General features: G+C 51.0%; 1 protein-coding gene and 1 long non-coding RNA gene across 2 annotated transcripts; both read left to right on the forward strand.

The window, feature by feature from the left end:
* Positions 1-14,599: 14,599 nt before the first annotated feature.
* LOC144948142 (BMP-binding endothelial regulator protein-like) lies at positions 14,600-17,250 on the forward strand. Its single transcript, XM_078877570.1, has 5 exons — positions 14,600-14,623; positions 14,797-15,070; positions 15,992-16,233; positions 16,931-17,098; positions 17,239-17,250. Exons 1-5 carry the CDS (start codon positions 14,600-14,602, stop codon positions 17,248-17,250), a joined length of 720 nt encoding a protein of 239 aa, XP_078733696.1.
* Positions 17,251-18,774: 1,524 nt separating this feature from the next.
* LOC144948291 (uncharacterized) lies at positions 18,775-20,413 on the forward strand. Its single transcript, XR_013640131.1, has 3 exons — positions 18,775-18,858; positions 19,461-19,666; positions 20,318-20,413. It is a non-coding gene; the product is annotated as an uncharacterized LOC144948291 (long non-coding RNA).
* Positions 20,414-24,107: the final 3,694 nt, after the last annotated feature.

Here is a 24,107-nt window from a genome sequence, read left to right on the forward strand (position 1 = left end):
CGTGGAGAGGCGGATGTATTGAAGGAGGCATTGCGTTCCTATGTGTCGACTGTGATATGAATTGAAAGGTAGCAGGGGAAGCCCCCTTCCCCCATCACAACAGAAAAAAGTACCGTGCCGGAAAAAAGCACGAACTTGAGGATATGACAAAATATTTTTTTGTAAAAATCATCGCATTATTTGTGCACTATGCAACAAAAATAATCAAATTAGCAGTTCCTGGAGAAGCGCATTGTGCGTCCGCTTGTATAGAAATGAAAGAAGTACATTTAAACTGACAGCACACACGGTCGAAAAGTTAAGAGCTATTTTAAGCGAGATGTGTTAGTATTTTTTACACGAAGTAGGTAGGCTTTCGGAACCAATATTATTAATAATAAACGTTTTTTGTTGGGTTAAATTGGGTGAATATAAATGCCGTGTCGATAAACCCCCCATCACCACCTGTTTCGTCCAATCACTAAAGGAGGTTGCCACGTAAACAAAACGTGGCCAATTCGCTACTAGCTCAGCACTAACCGGTTGTGTGCTGGAGAGTAAAACCCACAACTACAACATTAAACGAGACATTTATATTTACGCGATCTAACCCAACAAAAACGTCACGTGTGATTATTCTGCATGTCTACTCCCACCTCTTTGGTGTTGCTATATATTACTATAATTATTAAACGTCTTCCCCAAACTTCCCCACGCCTGTTCAAATCAATGCAATCTTTAATACTGGTAGGAACCCACTGGTTTCACCAGCCCACAGGGGATTATTGTGTGCGTCCGTCCGTCCGTCGTGAAGGGAGGGGCTGGGTGGGGAGGGAGGGGCTGGGTGGGGAGGGGAGGGGAGGGGCTGAGTGGGGAGGGGAGGAGCTGGATGGAGAGGGTGGGGCTGGGTGGGGAGGGTGGGGCTGGGTGGGGAGGGGCTGGTCACCCCGTGGTGCCCTTATAAAACTCAACGTTTAACCTACTCACACCGGCTTGTGCCCACTCTCACAGTCGCCCATATTTGCGGAATACACCACGCCGCCATTGACCCTGGCCATTGACCGAGCAACCCAACGTTCCTACCAGCTCCCTCCGCAGGAATGTGTGTTACCTGGAAAATCCCGTGTAGCCAGTTACCCAGCTATTTTCGGTGGCAATGGCCCCGCAGCAGCCACTACCACCAGCAACAGAGTTTGTGTTTGGGGAGGAGAGGAGGCCAACCAGCAGCAAGCCAGGAAACTCTCGTCGTCATCTTTATTATGAATTATATTTGATAGCCGTATGATTAGAGGTGCACTTCTGCATTCAAACGTAGAGAAAATCCGCAAAGTTCTCTCCATAATAATAATGGTAATTTCTGTAATCTAGTTTGTATTTTACCAGGTAAAGCCTCACCGAACAACGTTGCTCTTTGTCAGAAGCCATCACAAATGGTATCAGCTCAACCAAGTGGCGGCTGATCATCCTCATCACGTGGTCATTTGCAGCAGCAGCTGAATACTGCGTGATGTCGATTCTAAATGTGGAGGGGAAAACCAGAGGACCCGGATAAAAAAAATCCACGCAACCACCACGGGGGGGTGGGGGGTGGGGGGTGGAGAGACACCGCAAACTCCAAAAATACAGCAGCAGGCATCGTCAGGGGTCGGCGATCGAACCCCATGCGCCCTCGTTGCCCGTCACCAGACGACAACCGCACTCGTGCCGCCCGCGTTGACTCGCTTCCGCCAGGTGAAGTTCAGCTACATGCTGGCCTGGCGCCGCTCCTCCATGACCCCCTGCACGGACAATGACATCGCGGCCGGAGCGTACTTCTCCACGGGCGACTGGTGGCAATGCACACAGGGCTGCAGTGAAAGCCGCACTATGAGCATCGCGTGTATCGAGCAGAACAGCAACTCTGACTGGATGGTGGGCACGGGGAGCTTCAACTTCACGGTCCCCACCACGCAGCAGAGCATTGTCAGGTGAGAGACACGTGGCCGATGATGATGATGATAATGACGACGTCAACGTATGTACGAAAGGCGCTACGGTGGCTAGGGTATGTTAACTACCTCGCCTCGTATACAAGAGGTCGTGGGTTTGATCCCGACCCTAACACCTGCTTGGAGGGTATGCCTTCTCCCCACGTGGTTGCGTGGATTTTTCTCCGGACCCTCCGGGTTTTCCCCCCACATTTATAAACACGCGTTTATAGTATTTGGATGCTATAAATTTCCGTATGATAAGCCACTTCTTTGAGCTATCATTGGTGATGGCCAGGTCGCTTCTGAAAAAGAGCTATATAGCTCAGTAGGCCCTGACCCAGTTAAAATAAAATAAAAATATAAATAGATGACCACCGTGACATGGATGGCGCCAGAGATGGTGATGTTGCCAATGATGATGATTGCGGTGGTGGCACGCCGCGCATGTTGGTCCGACTATAGCTTCGCGAGCTGCTGCTGGGTGAGCGCGAACGTGGTCACCGCTTACGGGACCCAGAGCATGGCAAGCTCGTGGTCCGTGATCGCCATACTCAACCCGGGGACCCGGAGCGACACCGGCAGCCCCAACATCTCCCCCATGACCACCTCCAAGCCGCTCATCAAGTACGTAGCTGCACCAAGCCTGGGGGGAGCCTGTGGCCCACGGGGCCAAGTACGACCCGTGACTTCACTTCACACGACCCATAACTTTGTTTCACATGACCCGTGATTCACGTAACCTGTTGCTTCACTTCACACGACCTGTGACTTAACTTCACATGACCCGTAACTTCACTTCACACGACTCACGACTTCGTTTTACATGACCCGTGACTTCACTGCACACGACCCATGACTTCGTTTTACATGACCCGTGATTCACATGACCTGTGACTTCACTTTACACGATTCGTGACTTCACATCACACAACCCGCGACTTCCCTTTACACCACCCGTGACTTCACTTCACACGACCCGTGACTTCGTTTCATATGACACATTTGATATGACACGTAGTCCTTCCCCTGCACCTCCGATTAGCGTGGATGGCTACGTGCGGTGCGAAAAAAGTTCAACATACATTTGTACAGGGTTGCCGCACCGCACTGGCCCAAAGTATATAACTGGCGGTGGCGTGATGTTAACTACCTCACTTGGTATACAGGAGGTCGTGGGTTCGATTCCGACCCTGACGCCTACTGTATATTTGAAGTTTGCGTGTCTCTCTCTGGTTGCGTGGATTTTTGTCCAGGTCTTCTGGTTTTTCTCTCCACATTTATAACAAACATCACGTGTTTAGAGTATTTGGCTGCTATAAATTTCCACTTGATGATAAGCCACTTTGTTGAGCTATCATTTATGATGGTCCCTGGTGCGATGTGTAAACATTGACCCTCGGGGGACAAAGGCGGCAGGGCACGGTGCTGGCCACCCACCCCCTCGTGTGCCGTGCTGGCCTTCATAGGGTCTCACTAATAGCACTTGCCCCGAAAGTCTGTTAAGGCTATACGGGGGATCTTTATCCTTTGACGAGTCTATAAAACTGTCACCATTGCTGCTATACATTCCACGTCATCAGCCAACATCTTTGGCTGAAAAATAGCTACACAGCACAGTGGGGCCTTACCTGCTAAAATACTTATTCATTTTTAGTTTAGTTTTCGTTCAACTCGCATCACCGGGGTCGTCACGTGTGCCCTCAGGCTCAAAGTGGGCTGCACCAAGGTGTGGGCCATCCCCGTGTTGGATGCTGATGGCGATGTGGTGAAGTGTCGATATGCCAACAACAGCGTGCACAACGAGTGTGGGGACATCTGCGGAGTCGCTCCTTTTGGGACGCTGAATCAGGTGAGTCCCTGTCACTTCCATCACGAGAGGAAGAGGAGGGAGGAGGAGGTGGAGGAGGTGGTGGTGGGTGGCCTGGCTGGCTTGGGAAATTTGATACACTGAGGCTGCACCACTGAACGTTCTAGCGCGCTAACCGTGGTGCCATTGCTCACAATTATTTTTTCTTGGCATCGTGCGGCCGTCTGAAAGGCTCTTCCTTCTGATATAAGGAAGTCATTGGGAGCTGTGCACTTATAAAATCCTCTAGATTGAAAAACTCATTTCTTTAGAGCTGTTCTTTGTATTTAGCTTGTTGTCCTTCCCCCATACCCCCAATTAGCATGGTTGGCTACATACGGCGTGAAAGAAGTTCAACATACATACATGGAACAAGATAAAGATCCCCCGTATAGCCTCCACAGACTGTAGCAGCGAGTGCTGTTAGCGAGCACTTATGAAGTTCGGCACGGCACACGAGGGGGTGCGTTGCCAGCACCATGCTTGGCCTGCTTTGTCTAACCATGTGGCGATGTTTACACACCGCACCAGGTATTCATTTGAGGCTGAGTCGACATAGGGTAGGTCCAGGACCGGTTCAGATAATCATCACTGGTACTAGCCGTGAGCAGGAATCAAACTCAGGTTCGAGCGCAGCATGCTTACTGCTACACTACCACTCCCCACGTACATACATTCAGAGACACAGAAACACTCGCTCACGCACATACTTATTCAACGCCCCAAAGGGCCGACGTCACTCGGACGCCATTTTGTTTAGCTTCTTCTTCAAGCGTGATAACGTCACAACTCAATGTACGTGTCATTAGCTCCGCCCCCAGGCCCTGCCTGTCCTCAAGCTAGATTTAGACGTCTTCTTGCGAGACCAGCAGCGCATCACAGGTTGGTTCAGGCTCGGCACTATACTTAGCCAGTGGGAAAAAATAAAACACCCGCACAGTGGTGGCCCCGCATTTGGCTCGGCTTCGACGTACCATTGTATGATAGCTAACAGAGCCCGACCTCGAAAGTCTATGCGGCAAACGGATAACTACGTGGACAGATGAATGAATGTGCCCCATGTTGTGTGGCTGTTGCTGCTGTGTGTGTGGCAGGACACGTGCACCATCACGTTCACGGTGCCCGTGACCGCCTCCGGCCTCTGGGCCCTGGCGCTGATGATCGAGGACTTTCCGCGCAATAGCATAACCATGGACTCTGCTTCGTACTCCCCCAGCAGCCCACTCTCCAGCATCCCACTGCAGGTCCTCTTCGAGAGTGAGTCGCAGCACGCCTGTTAGGCGCGCGCGTCGCAAAGCCACTCTCTATGATAATAAAAGAGGTGTTAAGATGTTCAAACGCCAAATAGATAATTTACGCTTTTCAACGCAACTAAAGATCCTTTCATGCAAAGACAAAAAGACAGAGAATAATAACTGCTGATAGTCGTCACATTCGGGGTGGTGGGAGAGGGGTGCATTGACATCGGATCGTTTTGTGAAAAACTATTTCGTGGCAACTCCACGCAGTTTGTCCCCCGTCCCCCGAGCAGAGTGCAACTCGATATAAATACACCAATTCACAGCAACGTTGATTTGGGGAAAACAAATTAAACAACGCAGTGGTTTGGGCAAAGCACGTGATGATGTACGACGTCACGGTGCCCCCACCAAGCCAATGCTACACCCCGGTGGCTAGTAAATGTTAACTACCTCGCCTGGTATGCAGGAGGTCGGAGGTTCGATCCCGAACCTGACGTCTGCTGTATAATTGGAGTCTGCGGGTCTCTCTCTCTCCCCGTGGTGGTCGCGTACATTTTTTTCTCTGGGTCCTCCGGGTTTTCCCTCCGTATTTAGAAACATGCATCTATATTATTTAGATGATTTTTCTGCTATGAATTTCCACGTGAAATGCCACTTTGTTGAGCTATTATTTGTGGCCAGGTCGCTTCTGAAAAATGATCTACATAGCTCAGTGGGCTTTACCTGGTAAGATAAAAATAGCTCAGTTTAACTTGTATTTCTTTATGTATTTGCTCACCTTTTTATACTTTGTACTCCTATCGTTGTTGCGCATTGTTTATTGTCGTAACTTACTGACCCCCGTGCCCCTAACTGGACATCTGTTAGAAAAAAGCTTCACAGCTCATCGGATTCCTCCTGCAGTCGAAATAAAGATTCTAACATTCTGATCTGAATCGCTCGAGTAAAACGTCTACCCGCACCCCCCGCCGTCTTTTTGCTTTGGCAGTCGAGACAGGAAGCTCGTGCTCGGGTCCCCTGTTCACGGGAGCAACCCCCCTTGCCGGACAAACGTTCCAGGCCACGCAGGGGCTCCCCTTCAATCTGCAGGTGGACATCACCCTGCCCAGCGACGCGGCACCAGGGTGAGTGAGTGAACGAGCGGCAGTGACATCGTCAACCGGGAGAGACGCTCATTGAACTTGCTGCTCACTAAAGATGTCTCACTGCCCCCTAGAAATGTCTCACTTCCCCCTAGAGATGTTTCACCACCCCCTAGAGATGACTAACTACCCCCTAGATATGTCTCACTACCCCGTAAAGATGTCTCACTACCCCCAAAAGATGTCTCGCTACCCTCTAGAGATTTCTCTCTACCCCCTAGAGATGTCAATCTACCCCCTAAAAATGTCGCACTACCCCCTAGAGATTTCTCTCTACCCTCGAGAGATGTCTCACCACCTCCTAGAGATGACGATCAGTAAGTGTGGTGACCTCAGTGGTACCCGCCTTGGTGACCGCTTGATACATTCAGATACATGTGTCCGTATGTATCGGGAAAAAACAACCCCCTACCTCCTCATGGTGCCGGACGGCAATGCTGTGGTGGGCAGTGCCGTGGGGGGCGGGCCCAATTTAGATTGGTTATTCCCCTAATGGCGTTTGTAACCACCACAGTGGCCAAATGGGGGCTCTGGACAGGTGCGAGGGGCTGGTAACCCCTCCATCTTCAATTAATTACCACAAACCCACATTTAAATATCTAATGAATAAGCTTGTGCCGGAGGCCACAGGGGGAGAGGTATCTATGCCGTCTCCTGGCCAAACCCCATTTGGCGGAGCCAGTAGATTGAATCTTTACCCTCGGAGCTCCTCCAGAAACAACAAAAAACCACTGAGGGTGGCCACGTGGAATGTTCGAATGCTCACTGCGGAGGAGAGGCTGCCGCTCCTCTGTCGGGAGCTGGACCAGTACAGCCTGGATCTCAGTGGCATTCAGGAGGTTCGGTGAACCGGCTCTGGCTCCTGCCACCATGAAGGGTGAACTGTCCTCTACTCGGGGCAGGAGACCACCAAACAACAGGGAGTGGCTCTTCTTCTGAACAAAAAAATTAAGGGGGTGTGGGAGCGTGGCAATGAGGTGTGGGAAGCAGTAAGCCCACGACTACATTGGGCTCGCCTTCCCGTCAACCGGAGGCGAGGAATAGTGGTCGTGGTTACTTATGCCCCCACCAAAGATGAACATCCGTGGAGGGATGCAGGCAAGGCCGATGAGTCAGATGGCTTCTATGACCTGCTGTCACAGGTGCTAGCTAAAGTGGCCCCTCGGGATAGAGTCATCCTGTTGAGCGACTTCAATGCCCGAGTTGGTCGTGATGCTGGCACCTGGTCTGGAGTGATTGGAAGACATGGGCCAGATCAGCTCAATAACAACGGTAGGAGGCTGCTAGATATTTGTGCAGCCCATGGGCTTGTAATTACCAACACGCTGTTCCGGGCATCGGCGCATCCACACAATATTATGGATGCATGCCAGGTCCAAGGAAGAACATCTGCTGGACTACGTATAGACGGAACAGTGGATGCTGGCCCATGTCCTTGACACGAGGACCTACCGTGAAGCTGATCTGCCCACTGACCATCGATTTGCCATCTGTAAGATGTGCCTGCCATTCTTCCACTCTGGTGGTGGGTGTACACCCAGGACCCCATTCAAACACAAGGTGGCCTGGTATCAGCTAGCTGATGAAAGTTGCAAGCGAGAATGTTATCATCGCTTGGGGCTGGGGTTGGCATCGTCCCCCCCTCCTCCTGATGTTGGGGGGAAGTGCGCGAGGTTTAGTACTGTGGCTCATTCAGCTGCAATGGCTGATTTTGGTACACGGTCAAGACCTCCTCAGAGACCCTGGCTGACAGAGGAGGTGTTCAGGCTAGCTGGGAAAAAGCGACAGGCCCACTCTAATCGTCTACAGCATTCCACGTCAGAGAATGAGGAGGCTTACCGCAGCCTTCGCTCGGAGGTTTGGAGAGCCATGAGGCACTGCAAGGACGGGTGGTGGTCACGGGTTGCTGAGGAGATGGAGTCTGCCTCAATGCCCCTCGATCACAAATTGCTATTTAACTCCATCAAAAAAGTAACCTGCAGCACCACACCTATTACCATCATTAGGAGAAAAAACGGTGATCCAATCTCCGACCCCCAGGAACAGGTTTGCAGATTTGCTGAGCATTTCTTTGAAGTCATGGGGGTGGGGAAATCCCTCGGCAGAAAACATTGTGGGACAAAGTGGGGATGACCCTGCTGAGGCTACGGTGTCTCAAATATTGGAAGAAGAAGTCACCCCCTGTGAGTGGCTGGCTGAGGTGAAATCTGTTGAGGAAGTACTAAAGGCGATCCAGAGTCTGAGGCCAGGAAAGGCACCTGGCAGATGATCTCCCAAGCAAAATGCTGAGGTAGGGTGGCGTTTGTGCAGAGACTGCCCTACAAGACATCATAACAACAGTCTGGATCACTGAACAGGTTCCGCAGGATTGGAAGGATGCCCTGGTAGTCCCCCTCTTTAAGAAGGGGGACCGCACAGACTGTAACAACTACAGGGGCATCTCACTCCTCAATGTGCCTTAAAAGGTCCTGGCAAGGATTATTCAACATCACCTTGCCAGGCACACTAAGGAGAGGCTGGCAGAGCCCCAATGCAGTTTCAGGAAAGGGCGGTCCTGAACAGATGCCATATTTTCTGTCCGTCTGCTACAGCAGAGGTGTAGGGATTTCAACAATACCTACATCTCTGCGTTTTTGACCTGGTCAAGGCCTATGATACAATCAGTTGACCTGGGCTCTGGGTTATTCTTCATGCTTTCGGAGTCCCTGACCCTCTGCTCACGATCATTAAGGACCTTCATGATGGTGAGCGGGCCCAGGTAAAACTCCATGGCTAAAAGTCAGAGCCTTTCCCTATTCACCTTGGGATGCGACAGGGATGTCTTCTGGCTCCCACATTGTTTAACATATTTTTTGACCACGTAGTTCATGAAGCCTTCTATGGCTCTAGCGGAGGAATTTCTATCTGGTACAGATACAATGGGAGGCTGATTGATGCCCGGGTACGGTCAAAGGATGGCTCCCTATTGGTCAACCACGTTATGTATGCTGGTGATCTGGTAATTGCCGCTCACTTAGAGGAAAAGTTGGAGGTGCTGCTGCTGAATTTGGAGCGTGTCACTAAGAGGTGGGGCCTCACCATCAGCCCCACCGAAACTAAGCACCTGCCTGGGTATTGTGTACCATCGGACACTCCACCCCCACAACTCCCAATTGGTGATTGCGCAGTTGTGAAGAGAGTGGAGAGTTTCCCTTACCTGGGCAGTATGCTCATGACCGGCTCCGATTTGATAGCAGAGGTCTCGCTCCGAATCAGTCCAGTGGCATTATCTTTTCATCGGTTGCATAACGCTGTGTGGAAGCTACCTGGTCTGTCGCTCCGCTTGAAGGTTTAGGTCTTCTCGGCTATGGTCATTCTCTCCCTTCGCTACGCTTGCGATAGGTGGACCCCCTTAATTGAACATCTACTCCAGTTAGAAACATTTAGACTGGCTTGCCTACGATCCATCCTGCGTATAACCAGGCTGGATTGTGTGAGGAGCTCACATATTCTTGAAATATCTGGACAAAGTCCCATCGGTGAGCTCCTCCAGCAGGCAAGGCTGCGTTGGCTGGGTCATGTAGCCCGCATGCCCAGTCACCGCATTCCTAAACAGCTTTAGTTCAGCCGGAAAGAGGGGGCTTAATGGGCGCGGCACGGTCTATTGAAGAGATGGAATGATGTGGTACGGAAGGATGTGGAGCTGAGTGGACTTACCGATGACTGGTACCAGCAGTGTCAGGATCGGCCTCTGTGGAGGAGGCTCGTGAAGGACGCTACTCGGCAGCTGGAGGCAATCGCCCTCCAACAATAACAGAGGGCGGAGGAGCGATGCTCACAACAACGAGTGGAGCGCCGGGTGGCTAAAGCACAGCAAGTTGGCACAGTAGGGGGCACAGGTGGTACATCAGCCAGTCATCACAGTCAGTCGATCCGTGGCACCTGGGTCTGCCCCGTGACCTCCTGCCAACGGGCGTACGACACATCACGTGGCTTCTACGTGCACATAGCCTGGCACAAGCGTCGTGGTGACGTCACTGCCAGTTGTTGTTGTGCCGCGCGTATCCGTGTGTGTCTTTCACGTGTGTCCCTGTGTTTGTGTGTCCATGCATGTCTGTGCGTGTCTGTCCGCACAGTGTGACGATCGTGCGGCTCGGAACCATCGCGCCTGTCGGGGTGCAGAAGGGTGCCCTGGAGGCCGACGCCGGAAACTCGAAGCTCTTCCACACGACGCTGAGCTGGACACCGGGACGGAAAGACGTGCAGAGCCACCAGATCTGCTTCTACGCCTCCGACAGCAACGCGTCAGTAGAGCCGGCAGACAAGGAGTGGGGGGGGCATTTGAATGACTTTCTTGGCACACGTGTTTTCTTCAACTGCCGAGTTGTATCTGGGACTATTTCGTATGCCTATGGTGTTCTTTTACTCTCATGCTGAACATTCGTCCCGTCTGACCAACGTAGCATTTTCCACAGGAGCAATTAATCCGGTACACACCTTCTGTTGATAGCTTTGGTAATACATCTTTAGTACCAGATATTTTTATTTTATGTACCATGCCAAATCTCACTCGGACGTTTTGTTTTTTCAAAAATTCTGGCTAGTTTTCCAGTTACTCCCGAAATTTACGGTATTTTAATAGTTTTAATTGCTTAGTCAATTTCAACACTTGTGCTATTTGATTTGGTGCTGGCATTCAGTGCCCTGTTGATTTGTGCATCATTGTAACCATTCAATTGCAGCGCTTCTTTAACATCTTTAATCTCACTCCTCAGACTTTTACCATCTGACACATTCCCAGCCCGATGTATGAGCGACTTGATGAGAGATAATTTCTGTGTGGGGTGATGGTGTGACTCCACATTCAGATAGGCGTCAGGGTGCATTTTTTTTCGACAAATGCTGTGTTATTTTACTGTTTCGGCCGCGCCTGAGCAGAATATCCAGAAATGGAAGATTGTTATCCACCTCCACTTCCATGGTGGACTGGATGGATTTTGCGAGTTGAGATGATTTAAAAATGCATTGTGTATCTTTACCATGTGACCAGACCACCAATGTGTCATCCACATTTCCAGGGTGTTTGAAAAATATGAACCCAATTTCAAAGCAGTATATTTCACGATGGCAACATGTTACAATTACACTAAAAGTTACAAACGGTTTATTGAGTTATAAAGATTTACTAACCATTTTATAAATGCTCTGTGTGCCCTCTACCTGCTATACGGACAACATCGAGACGATAGTTAAATTTGTCCCAAACGCCTCTCAAAGTGTCTTCTTCTACTGAAGTCACCGTTGTCGTGATTCTGTTTTTGAGATCATCCAGATTAGTCGCTAATGGTGGCACAAAAACACGGTCTTTTGTGCCACCATACTCTTTGACATTGGCGGATCAATGCCAAAACGCCGTTGAACGCACGCTGCACCTGAACTATGGATTCAGTCTTGCTGAACTGCAAAACGCAAAACGCCTTATGTTGCATGGTCACCATCTTGCAAATGACTGAGGCTAGGGGCTATTTGTGCGGTAATCATTTGAAACTCTATGCCCCGCCCTTTCACGTGGTAAGAGTTTCATTTATGGGTAGTTCTAGCGATTTCAAATCGGGTCCAAGCTATTCCTTTTGCGTCAAAGTCTTCCATGTACAGATTCGCAATGGCATTAGACAAAGGAGAGCCCATTGCTGCTCCTTTCTTTCGTTATGAGAAATCACCTTTCCACAAAAAATAGATGTTCTTTAGACAGTTCTGAGCTAGTCGTGGAATACCGTTGGGTAAACCTGTGCTTGTTACCAGAGGATCGAGTAACTTAATTTACTCGTTCAGCGGAACCCTCATGAACAGAGAAGTCACATTGAAACTTACCAGAATATCATTAGGGTTAAGCTAAATATATTTAATTCTATTTTCAAGATATTCTGAGTTTTTAATGAGCGAAGAGGCCCTGTTGATGTAGGTCTGTATTTGTTTGTTACATATTGTGCTCATTTGAATGTGGCAGGGCCTATTGTACTATGGGACTTTATGGGACATCAGGTTTGTGAATTATTGGCAATCCATGAGGTCTTGATGGTTTTGACGCCCTTAATTTGATCAGGTATTGCTCTTCCTTGGGAATTGACGACGTGGCAATGATTGCAGTAGTCTTACAATCAAAGGCATTGGTTGGGTCTCATTTAATTTTAAGGTAGTTACCTTCATTGAATAAATATCTGATTTTATTATCATAATCCTCATGAGACATCGGCCCTTATCATTATCAAGAGTTTGGACATGTTTATTTGCTCTCAATTCTCTTTCAATATTAGGAAGCCACTGAAGCTATGCAATTTTAAATCATCTATCTTGATAAATGTATTTCTTTAGAACTGCTTGTTGTTAAGTTTAGTTTGTTGTACTTCCCCCGCACCTCCGATTAGCGCGGTTGGCTACATACAGTGACAAATAAATTTAACATAGGTACATGAAGCAGGTCAAGAGGTGTGTTGCTTTAGGTCGGTGTTTTTTTGTTTGTTTATGAGATTGCAAGTCCTGGGACGAGGAAAAAGGAAGGTTGAGATGGTAGTGTGGGCCGCATTACTCACCCGTGCGCGTTACTTACTCGGGCATCACTCGCCTGCACGCGTCACTCACCCGTGCGTTATTCGCCCATGTGTGCCGTGCGCGAGCAGCCAGGAGACCGAGCTGCGCTGCGTCAATGTCGTCGTTGAAGGTGAGCCAATCACATTGCTCAGCCCTGCACGCACGTTCATTCACATTCATATTACATCATGAATATGCGTAAATAGGGAGGCCTCGTTTAACGCGAGAGATGCTCTCCTTGAAAGTGCCTGGAAAGTTTGACGAGATACGAGGTACTATCAATACGCAATGCCACGTAGTAAGATGGCGGGTCAAATAACAGAGGGTATGCAACGGTGTTACTGTGGAATGATACAGTAACTATCTCGGCTGGTATACAGGAGATCGTGGGTTCAATACCAACCTGTGACGCCTGCTGTATATTTGGAGATTGCATGTTCTCCACGTGGTCACGTGGATTTTTCTCCCGGTCCTCTGGTTTTTTCTTCCACATTTAGAATCATGCGTTTAAGAGTATTTGGCTGCTACTTTACTGAGCTATGATTTGTGATGGTACCTGGTGGGGTGTGTGAACATCGCGACTCCAGCACGGTGGCACACGAGTCTATGGGTCTCTGAGTAATGAGTCTATGGGCCTCTGTGTGACGAGTCTGTGGGTCTCTATGTGATGTGTACTGTATATAGGTCTCTGTGTGATGAGTCTATGGGTCTCTGTGTGACGATTCTGTGGGTCTCTGTGTGATCAGTCACTGCGTCTCTGTGTGACGAGTCTATGGGGACCACTAATGTCGTGGTGTGTCGCGTGTCGCGTGTACCATGTCCACTCTAGGCACCGGCGGACCCATCGCATTCTCCTACGACAGCATCACCACCAGCGACTTCCCCATCGAGTGGACGATCACCTTCAGCGACGAGGTGGCCAATTTCTTCTTCTTTATCACACGCGTTTGTCCCACTCAGTTCAAGGTCCACTCTGCATAAACCATAGCATACTTGAAGATGCACAAATGGAAAATGTTTAACTCTCCGGTAGTCGTGGTGCGACCGTGATCATCCAGAACAGAGACCATACAACGTGTGATGGCCCAATGCCCTGATCCACGAATTCAAAGAAGGAGACATCACAGTGGTGATGATGATGATACAACTGTAATAAAAGACGTTGACGACACACAGCTTGGTCTCCGTCTCTGTCTTTAGTCTTGTTATGCCGCTCACACTCCGCCGGTCCCGACTGTGGACCGGCTGTTCCACTGGCACGCCCTGCGTGCTCTTTCCATCAGTTGCACTTCCGCACACCATTGGCTGACAGTGTGCTTGGAGCCGTCTCCAGCCACGTGGCCGATGGCTCGACGTGGTCCCACTTCGAGTCTATGCCAACTGCCCCGAGCCTCTTCCAGATCCCCCTTTTATTCCCCTCACTCGTCATCCCGTCTCCACCTTCCACCACGCCCTTTCCGAACCTTCCAGATCACGCCCTTCACTTAGCGCCTCCCCCGGCTCCGCCCCTAGGCTCCGCCCCTAATCATCCGGGCATCCGATTGGACCAGAGGTGGGCGGCGGACCTTCCCATATGCCCACCTTACTGGGCCCCGCCCCCAATACTCCGGGCCGTCCGATTGGCCCAGAACTGAGCGGCGAACCCTCGCTTACGCTCGCATTAGACAACTATTCCGCTACTGCTCCTGATGTGGTTGTCTGTCGCTTGACCACCTGGATGTGACATTGTAGTTGTAGCTTTACATCTAAATCAGCAGCTCGTATGGAAGAAGAAAACTATCACTATCCCTATCACGACCCCATCACTCCTCCTATCACTACCCCAGAACAGACCGTACAACATATAACGACGCAATGCCCCGATCCACAAATACGAAGGTAGACATCACAGCAATGCCACTCCAATGCTCCAGACGTGGTTGTTATCCATCGCTTGTCCACCCGAATGTGAAATTTAAGTCTCTGTGTTTACATTAGCAGCCATATGACAAGAAGACGATGACGCCCTGCTCACTCAGCTCCACCCTCTCCCTTGGCCACACCCCCACCAGATCGTCCTGCCTACCATCTCAAGGTACTTCCGCTTCTGGGAGCTGCGCAGTGGGCGGGAGGTGTACCGCGTGGACGGCACCACGGTCACACTGCTGCCCAACGGCACGGCGGTCCGCTTCACCACGCCGCCCTACATATTCGCCGGCGGTGTTCCGCTCTACGTCACCGTGGATGAGGGCGCCGCCATGATGGTCGTCAATGGCTCCATCGTCACGAAAAGCAACGCACATGGCCGCAAGGACTGGGTGTTCACGCTGCGCAAAAAGGTCTACGGTGAGCGTCGCCGCGCCCAATCGCTCAAGTTGCAGTGGTGTCAATCGGCCCAATCGCTCAAGTGGCAGTGGTGTCAAACGGCAGAATGTACAAGTCCAAGTCGAGTCGCAAGTCATCAAATTCATGACTCGAGTCTGACTCGAGTCCAAGTCACATGACTCGAGTCCACATCTCATAGGTGGGACAAAGTCATTGTTATGCAAGTCCAAGTCGAGTCGCAAGTCATCAAATTCATGACTCGAGTCTGACTCGAGTCCAAGTCACATGACTCGAGTCCACATCTCATAGGTGGGACAAAGTCATTGTTATGCAAGTCCAAGTCGAGTCGCAAGTCATCAAATTCATGACTCGAGTCTGACTCGAGTCCAAGTCACATGACTCGAGTCCACACCTCTGATTAACAGGGACCTTTTCCCCCATAGGAATACTACTCTATGTTCATGGGGGGGAGATAGGGACCTACGAGTGTAAACATTGCCTGTGCAACGCAATAAACAATGGAGCAAGGTAGGGATAGGGACCGTAACTTAGGAGAATGTTGCCTAGCCAAAAAAATACGTATTTTTCATGTACATAAAACTAGGTATATTTACAGTACCTGTAATAGACTGTACAACACAACTAACACATTTATAATAAATTATGAGTTCAATAACCTTTAAGCAGAATTTACACTTGTCAAATATTTCATTGAAAACCATTTTATGAGCATTTCACAGCAGCCCTGTACACTTTAAAACGTCTTCCTTTTTTTAATTGAAAACTTTTCGTGACATTTTAGGCACAGAATCTTAAACATTATTTTAAAAGATTTTACCTGAACCTGTATTTTGTATGATCGTTCTTTGAGGAGTGGATGAGTCGTGTTGAAGGGTTGCGACGATGTTTTGCAAAAAAGTCTCTGGCACTCCCTCCCCACAGCCGAGTGCTACGCCGTCGGCGACCCCCACTACAGCTCGTTTGACGGGCGGCTCTTCAACTACATGGGCACCCACACCTTCGTGTTGGCGTCCAACTGCCTGGGCGGGCAGCAGCAGCCAACGCCGTGGCGAGTGCTCGCCAAGAACGAGCACCGGGGCCGCGCGGACGTGGCGTGGACGCGGGAGGTGCACACCGAGATCTACGGCTACACCATCTCCTTCCTGAAGAGCGGCGCCGTCTGGGTGAGTGCGAGGAAGTGAAAGCTCATTTCAACCGTGCTAATCGGCGGTGCCCCGAGCTGATACCCTCATGGCACTTGCAGCTGCCACATTGGCCACCGGGAGGGCTCTGGGTAGGTACCATGAACTGGCGGCTACTGCACTTATTTACAAACAAAAACGATTTGTAAAGATCAATACCAATTTGTATCGGAGGCCTCGGGGGGACAGGTGCTAATGACATCTCACAGCCAAACCCCATTTGGCAGAGCCAGGAGATTAAACCCCCCACCCCCTCTTCGAGGTTCCTCCAGCAATAGCAGGAAAGCACTGCGTGTGGCCACGTGGACTGTTCGATTGCTCACCGCAAATTAGAGGTTTCTATTCCACTGTCGTGCCAGCCAGGGCCCATCTGGCCACGCTGTCATTCGTTGGCCCTGAATAGGGGCTACTGGCATGGCCTCGTGTTGCTGCTGTTGTTGTTGTTGCTCTGGAGACCTGAGAGGGAGATTGATGGTCAGCATTCAGTCGCCGCATTGAAGGCATTTTTCGCCGTGATTCCTCGCTTGATGACAGGGTGGGTCTGCGTGAAGACTGCCACCCTTCCGCTCAACCTTGAGATGCTGAGGCTGCTTAAAGCGAGCACCGACTGTGCTTCCATAAACACTGCTGCTGCATTTTCACTGATCCTCACTCCTGTGCCACCATGTTCACGTCACAGCTGGACGGGCAAGCCATCAACCTGCCGTACTACGAGCCCGGGGAGAGGTTCCGCATCACTGGCTCCGGGGGCTACGCGCGTCTCACCACCGACGTCTTCTTCAGCGTCGAATACGATGGTGAGGGGAAGGTGAACGGGATGAGGGAGGGAGGAGGGGGGGAGGAGGAGGTATGGGCCATGGTCGTGTCTACTGCAGGGAGAGTCCTCGTCCCGACATCGGTTTTGATCAACGTCGTTTCGCGAGACCGGGAATGGACAGGCGGTCGCCGGGTTTACCATGATCCAACTTACGATGATCCGTGTTTTAGACGTTTGTATGATGCCACCATGGATCGATTTACGATGCAGAAACTTTATTTTTATGACGCAACTTCCGACATGACCCCGCATTTGAACGGAGTCGGTCTGGTTTCCGGGTGTGACTTGGTGCGTGAGCTTTTGTTATTCGGAAGGATTTTTATGGAAAATTAAAACCCCTGTGAAATATGGCATGACGCGGTTTGTCCCTCTGTCTCCCCCCCCACCACCACCCATAGGTTGGAGCAGGGTGGTGGTGTCTCTGCTGAATTACGATGTGTACAGGAACGGCACGTGTGGCGTGTGCGGGGTGTGGAACGGTGACCAGAGCGACGACTTCGCAATGCCCGATCACTCCCAGGCTCCTGACGCGGCCACGTTCGGCAACAGTTGGGAGGTTCCCGAGAGGAAGAACGCAGAGAGGTGCCGAGTAGAGGCTCACAAAGAGAATGGTCTCCTTAACTGGCTACATAGCCCAAACGGGCTGTATAGCTTTAACAGACTGCATAGTCTAAATGGGCTGTGTAGCTTAAACAGCTGTATAGTCTTAATGGGCTGTATAGCCGAAACGGGGCTATGTAGCTTTAATGGGCTGGATAGCCTTAACAGGCTGTATAGCCTAAACGATGCTGTGTAGCCTTAACGGGCTGGATAACCTAAACGGGCTGCAGAGCCTAAACGGGCTGGAAAGCCTTAAGCGGCTGTATCCCGAGTGGCGATGTTTACACACTGCGCCAGGTACTCACTTGAGACTGAGTCGACCTAGCAGAGGCCCAGGACCAGGAAAGGTCATCGTTACCCGTGTTGGTGGTCGACGCGAGTGGGAATGAATTGGAGCTCGGGTCTCTGCCGGGTTTGTAGCGGAGTGTGGTAACCTATGCGCCACCACTCCCCAAACACTACGACGCACACGCGCACATATGTGCACACACATATGTGCACACTGTGGTGGAGCTGGTGGATAGCAACTCGAAGGTTGGGATCAGTAGTGGCTTTTGGCTGGTTGTCGAACAAAATGGCCACCGCATCACACGGCGCTTTCAGATGCGCTTCTGCAGCTGTCTGGAACGCACTTCCCTTCCGATATTAGGAAACCACTGGGAGCTATGATGCACTTTTGACTCGTAATCAAGATTTAAAACTCATTAATTTATAACTGCTTCCCATGGTTATGTTAAGTTGGTTCCCCCCCCCCCACAACTCCGATTCGCGCAGTTGGCTGTGTACGGTGCCAAATAAGTTCAACGCACACACGTAGTATGTACAGTGAGCTGCGGTGGAATTTCAACAAGCGCCACGTGCCCACATTGCAATTCCTTCCTTTCGTGAACCGTGCCCCCACAGTGGGAGCAGTGACACGGGAGCCTCGTCCGGCATTATCCTGCACCCCGGCAAGTCGGCGATCGCATCCAGCCCCCAGAACTGTGGGCGGCTACAAGACGTAAATGGCACACTGGCCGCGTGCTTCGCGACCGTTGACCCCGCGCCATACTTCACCGACTGTGTCTTCGACATGGTGCTGTCGGGTCTGGACGTGTCAGTGCTGTGCCGGTCGCTGGAGGCGTACGTGGCGGCCTGCAATGCGGCCGGGTTCACCTTCGCCGACCCATGGAGGAACGGCACCGGCTGCGGTAACTTTGGCGGGTGGTGGTGGATGGACTTTCCGACTGCTATCTAAATCCCAACACTCATCTAACCCCCTTCTCCCATTCTAAAACGTCTCCATGCTGTGGCGCAGTGGGTGGGCTGTCACCGTTCACGGGACGCGCAAGCGGTTCAACGTTAATTTTATTTTGGAGAGGCGGAGTAATCGTAGTAGTAGTAGCGATATCAGTGCCGCTTGTTCTTAAAGACCTCGTGACTCACCGCAGAGAACCATAGTGACACGATCAAAGCCACTCCAAGATAGCCAGCACCACTAGTCTGAATGTTGACGAAATTTTTGAAATCACAGCCGCAGTTGCTATGAAAGTAAAATGAGCACACGTAACTGGTCATGTTAATTATGCGCTGCTTCTCGCGTAACCGATGCATCCTTTCATTCACGATCCACTTCGGGAACGTGGGAGATCTTTGTTAAAAGGCCTACTACACCATGGAGGTAGCGGCGAGCCGTGGGGCTGACCATCCACCCCCACGTGCGCCAAGATGGCCGGCCTTCAAAGGCACCACTCACAGCACTTGCCCCAACAGAATGTTAAGGGTATGCGGGGGATCTTTGTCTCTTTCGCAGCAACGAGCTGTGGCGCGGGCACGCGGTTCAGCTCGTGCGCCGCCGCGTGTCCGGCCACGTGCTACGACCCCACGGCCCCGGCTCAGTGTGCGGACCCCTGCGTGGAGGGCTGCGAGTGCGCTGACAGTGCCCAGCTATGGGATGGCGTCCAATGCGTGCAGTCGGGCCAGTGCGGGTGCCGGGACACAAATGGCCGCTACTACAAGGTGAGTGGTCGCTACCGACTCCACTTCCCTCCCACCCCGGACTGCCACACTCCTGCACTCACTGCCAAGACAAGCCACGTGTCTGGGAGGCTCAACTGGTACACGGACGGCCGCTACTACAAGGTGAGTGGTTGCCACCGCCGCCGCTTCACTCGCACTCGCCTCCAAGAGAGACCACGTGCCTGGGAGGCTCAACTACCAACCGCACTCGTCCGCCCCGACGATGGATTCTGCTTGTGGGTCTGTTTTTGAAGCGGCCAGCCTCATGTGATCATGGGCCACGTGAATGAGGTCACGGGCCCCCTAGGTTCCCTACCTCTGGTTCAGGGGTTAGGATTGAGGTTCATTGGTTAGCAATGAGGGTTAGGGGTTTATGGTGAGAGTTTTGAGGTGAGCATTAGGGATTATGGTTCATGGGTTAGTGTTTAAAGTTAGATTACTGGGGTTCGGGTTAAGAATTATGGTTTTGGATGTCTACTTAGGATTAGGGAATAAGATTCGACGTTAGTGCTCGGGATTAGGGTTCAGCAGTTAGAATTGAGTGTAGGGTTAGCCTTCGGGATGGTGGTATGTAGGACCGCTCTTTTTGCCCCACATGTGATGAGACCATCTACCCTCTCCGCTCCCCTCCGCCCACTCGCCCCTGCACAGCTGAACGAGGCGTTCTGGCAACCCGGGTGTGCCGTGCAGTGCACGTGTGCTTCCCCCGACAACATCCAGTGCCAGTCGAACTCCTGCGACCTCACCTTCAACTTCTGTGGCACAGACAGCAAGGGGGTGCACGGGTGCCACCGCAAGAGCCGTGAGTTCCTGCGTTGTCGCCGAAGACAATCATCGATGTGCCTATCCAACAGAGACACACCAAGTTGTCGTCCCCTCGCTGATGCAAGGGGGCAACACTATATCCCTGCACATATGGCAAACAGATGGCAATTAGTACATGAGAAGGGGGTATGGAGCAGGTGGAGATCAGCCCACACTCTGCTATGTCCGCCTTCTATCTGGCAGAGCAAGGGTAAGTCTCCTCCTCTGCACCCACGCACGGGGAGTGTACTGCCCTCTCCTGGGAGGCTTTGGGCGTGGCACCACCTCGATGCCCATGGGAAGGGAGTTTCACAACAATTGTGCGGTGATCCACCAGCCCTCACTGCTGCGGCTGCTGCCTCTACAGTGCTGGATCACAGGCGGCCATGTGTATAACCAAAGCCACCACTGCCACCCCCAGTTTTGTGCAAATAGATTGAACAACAGGAAAAGGTTTGCATTGCTTGTTGTTAGTGATGATGTTGTTAATGTGGTTGCTTCATTCGTATTAATCTTTCTGCTGCTGTTGTTTTTGCTGTTGTTGTTGCTGCTTCTGCTGCTATTGTTGTGGCTATAGTGGAGTGCACCGCCTGGGGCGACCCGCACTATGTCACGTTCGACGGCCGCACCTTCGACTTCATGGGCACCTACACCTATGCCCTCACACAGGTGCGCGAGCCTCACCCATGATCTATCCGCCATTGGATGAAGGAGCCTCTCCAAGCCGCCGCCGCCATCTCCCATTGGTCCTGCAGATAGCGCCCCGATTTTTACACAGCCCCGTCTCCGTAGTGGATGTGACCTCTCTCTCTCACTCCCGGGCGCGTTCTCCCCATCGTGCTCATCAACAACTCATTGCCTGTGATGTGCCCAGCCCAATCCCGTTGTCGACCACAGTCAACACGATTCCCCTTAACTTCTTCTTCCACACATTTGTCCCACTCATGTGGGGTGTTCCGTTGTTCTTGCCAACCTTCTCCATGCTGCCCTCTCCTGCGCCATCTCTCTTTCCGCTCCTTGGGCCACCATGGACCAATCGCACGACATCCCCTCCCCCCACCTCTTCTTCTGCCTTCCTCTTGATCTCTTTCCTTAGACTTGCATCACCTGCACCTTCTGACCCACAATGTTTCTGTTATCTTTCCACATGCCCAAATCACACTCGCCTTTTCTCTCTCATCTCTGTGATTTGTACCACCTTGATTCTTCCTCTCACTTCTTAATTTCTCACCCCTTAACTTTTTCTCTTTAATTGCGAGCCTGCACAGCATAGGTGGCAAAGCGATGTCCGAAGCGATGCTGGGCCTCCCCGAGCTAAACTTAGCCTTACATTAGTGTCTGCTGTGTGTGCACACGTATATATAAAAAAAACATCAGCACCGACTGTGGTGGCCGGGTATGCCTGATGCTTGGTTACATCATCCCCACTTGCCGACAGCGTTTGCCCCATTCTACAGAGAGCTCCCCCTCCCTATAGACCACGCAATGAGGGGAGGCGAGTCATAAACAGAAAGAGGCGGGGCCATAAAAAGGAAAGGCGGGGGCCAAAAGCGTATTCGACAATCTGGGACTAATCAGCAATGGGTGGGGCCTAAAGAGTGAGGGCCCAGGTCGTAAATTGGTTCAACTTCGCCATTCATTTCAGGTTATAAGAGCACGGAATTAAGTACATGCAGCGGGCAGCAGCGGGCAGCAGCGTGGCGTTAATGCCCGCAAATGCAGCCACAAGGCCAACGGGTAATATTTGACTGCCTCTAGTCGACTCAACTCCGACAATGACGAAGTGAAATACAAATAAATGCTTAACCAAAACTCCACAAGTCGGCTTCGACTAGACTAAGACTCCCAAATGCAATTAAAGACGAATGTTTACCAAATTAACACTGCCCTATGTGTTCGTGTGTGTGTGTGTGCACGCACGCGCACACATACAGCCATGCTCTGGAGCCGGCTGGAACGTGCTGGTGAAGAACGAGTTCATCTCCGGAAGCTGGTCCATCGCTTACACCCGTGACGTCTTCGTCAACATCTACGACCACAGCGTGCACTTCGGCCTCGGCTGGAGAGTCTACGTGAGTGCAGGGCCCCACCTACCAGTGCTGGTCAGGCCCCAGCCCCCTGCTTAGTTTACGAGCTGCGACGAGTTTTGAGCACGTTTGGGGGGGGGGGCGATCTGCGGCCAGAGTTACAGAAATGGCCGACGGTAGCCTAAGGCGGGGAAAAAAAGGCTTGTCGCCACTCCGAGTAATCAAAGGATTTACAACATCGGGAGTTCGTAATGTGAGGAGATATCTCTCGAGCATTTAAGACTTACATAGTTCACGACAAAATGAACAATGATAACATCACACCTGTCAACCCCTTATCAGTGCCCTCTCTTATTACAGACCAATTCAGACCTTATTGGTCACCAGGTGCCCCTTATAAATCTAAACGTTCATTCTAGATTTGAAGCTTTCGTGACTGCAAGTATTCATATTCTTAGGTTTTTTTCCGTAAAGTCACGTAGGTAAAAATTTTAAATTTAAATTAATAAAAGTAAAATAAAATAAAAACCACGACATTTCGGAGGCGACACAAGCTTCCGTCTTCAGGTTATTAATTTTAATTTTTTACCTAAACGTTCATGCTGCAAAGTCCCATCACAAGGGAGAAACACAAACAAATAGACAAAAAATGTGCCTGCATTGTAACGTCTATACACGGTATGGACCTGAAAACTCGATTTCCCTGTACAAGAATACGAGTTAAACCGTACAGGATGACAGGTACGTAACATCAACAATCAACGTTTTAACTTTTTAGCTTTCGTCCGTACATTTGTATAACCTTTGTTGTGTTTGTGTTGCGGGTTCAATAAAAAAAGACCATGAAAAATAAAACCAATCAGCATTAATAACATAAACATTCTGCCACTGCAGCACAGGGAGTGATAACATTATGTTGGCCACATTGCATGGTGGTTGTCGTCTTAGCAGCCGATTGGCTTTAGCAGTGGGAGTGATCAGCGAGAGTTAATGATCTTACTATTCATTTTCCACGTGACATTTAGGACCATACATACGCCATGGTAGGCTGCAAAACGTGTGATGAATCACGAGATAACGTTCTTTACTCTGGTCCCAGCTCTGCGTAGAGAACGGCTATAGACAGGGTAGAACATACCTGTCAGCAGCATTTGCTATATGTAGCAGCACCGATAAACAACCTCCTTCCCCCAACTTTACCACAGCTGGATGGAGTGGAGATCAACGTTCCGTACTACTACTCCAATGGGAGCGCGGAGTTCTCCGTGATTCGCTCAGGGAACTTCATGCGCCTGCGGAGTGACTTCGAGCTCGAGGTTCTGTATGACGGGCACCACCACGCCGTGGCGCGCCTCCCTGCCTCCTTCGCCGGGGCCCTGTGTGGCCTCTGCTCCAACATGAATGGAGACCCCAGCGACGATTTTGTGATGAGGGACGGCAACCGTGCTGCGTTGGCCACCGACTTCGGCAACAGCTGGAAGATTACGGAGCCCGGCTCTTCTGAGACGTAAGTGTGTGTATGTGGATGTTTGTGCGTCTGTAACTACAGGGGCTTCTCCCTCCTCAGTGTGCTCGGAAAGGTCCTGGCAAGGATTATTCCTCATCGTCTT

The sequence above is a fragment of the Lampetra fluviatilis genome, chromosome 48, assembly GCF_964198595.1.
Source record: "Lampetra fluviatilis chromosome 48, kcLamFluv1.1, whole genome shotgun sequence".
Taxonomy (NCBI): domain Eukaryota; kingdom Metazoa; phylum Chordata; class Hyperoartia; order Petromyzontiformes; family Petromyzontidae; genus Lampetra; species Lampetra fluviatilis.

Excerpts from the sequence above, each read along its gene's own strand:
- LOC144948142 (XM_078877570.1), top strand. The coding sequence starts at position 14,600 with ATGCCCCGATCCACAAATACGAAG. Across the intron at positions 14,624-14,796 it reads CCCGATCCACAAATACGAAG|ATCGTCCTGCCTACCATCTC; the intron begins GTAGACATCACA and ends CACCCCCACCAG. Across the intron at positions 16,234-16,930 it reads TGAAGAGCGGCGCCGTCTGG|CTGGACGGGCAAGCCATCAA; the intron begins GTGAGTGCGAGG and ends TTCACGTCACAG.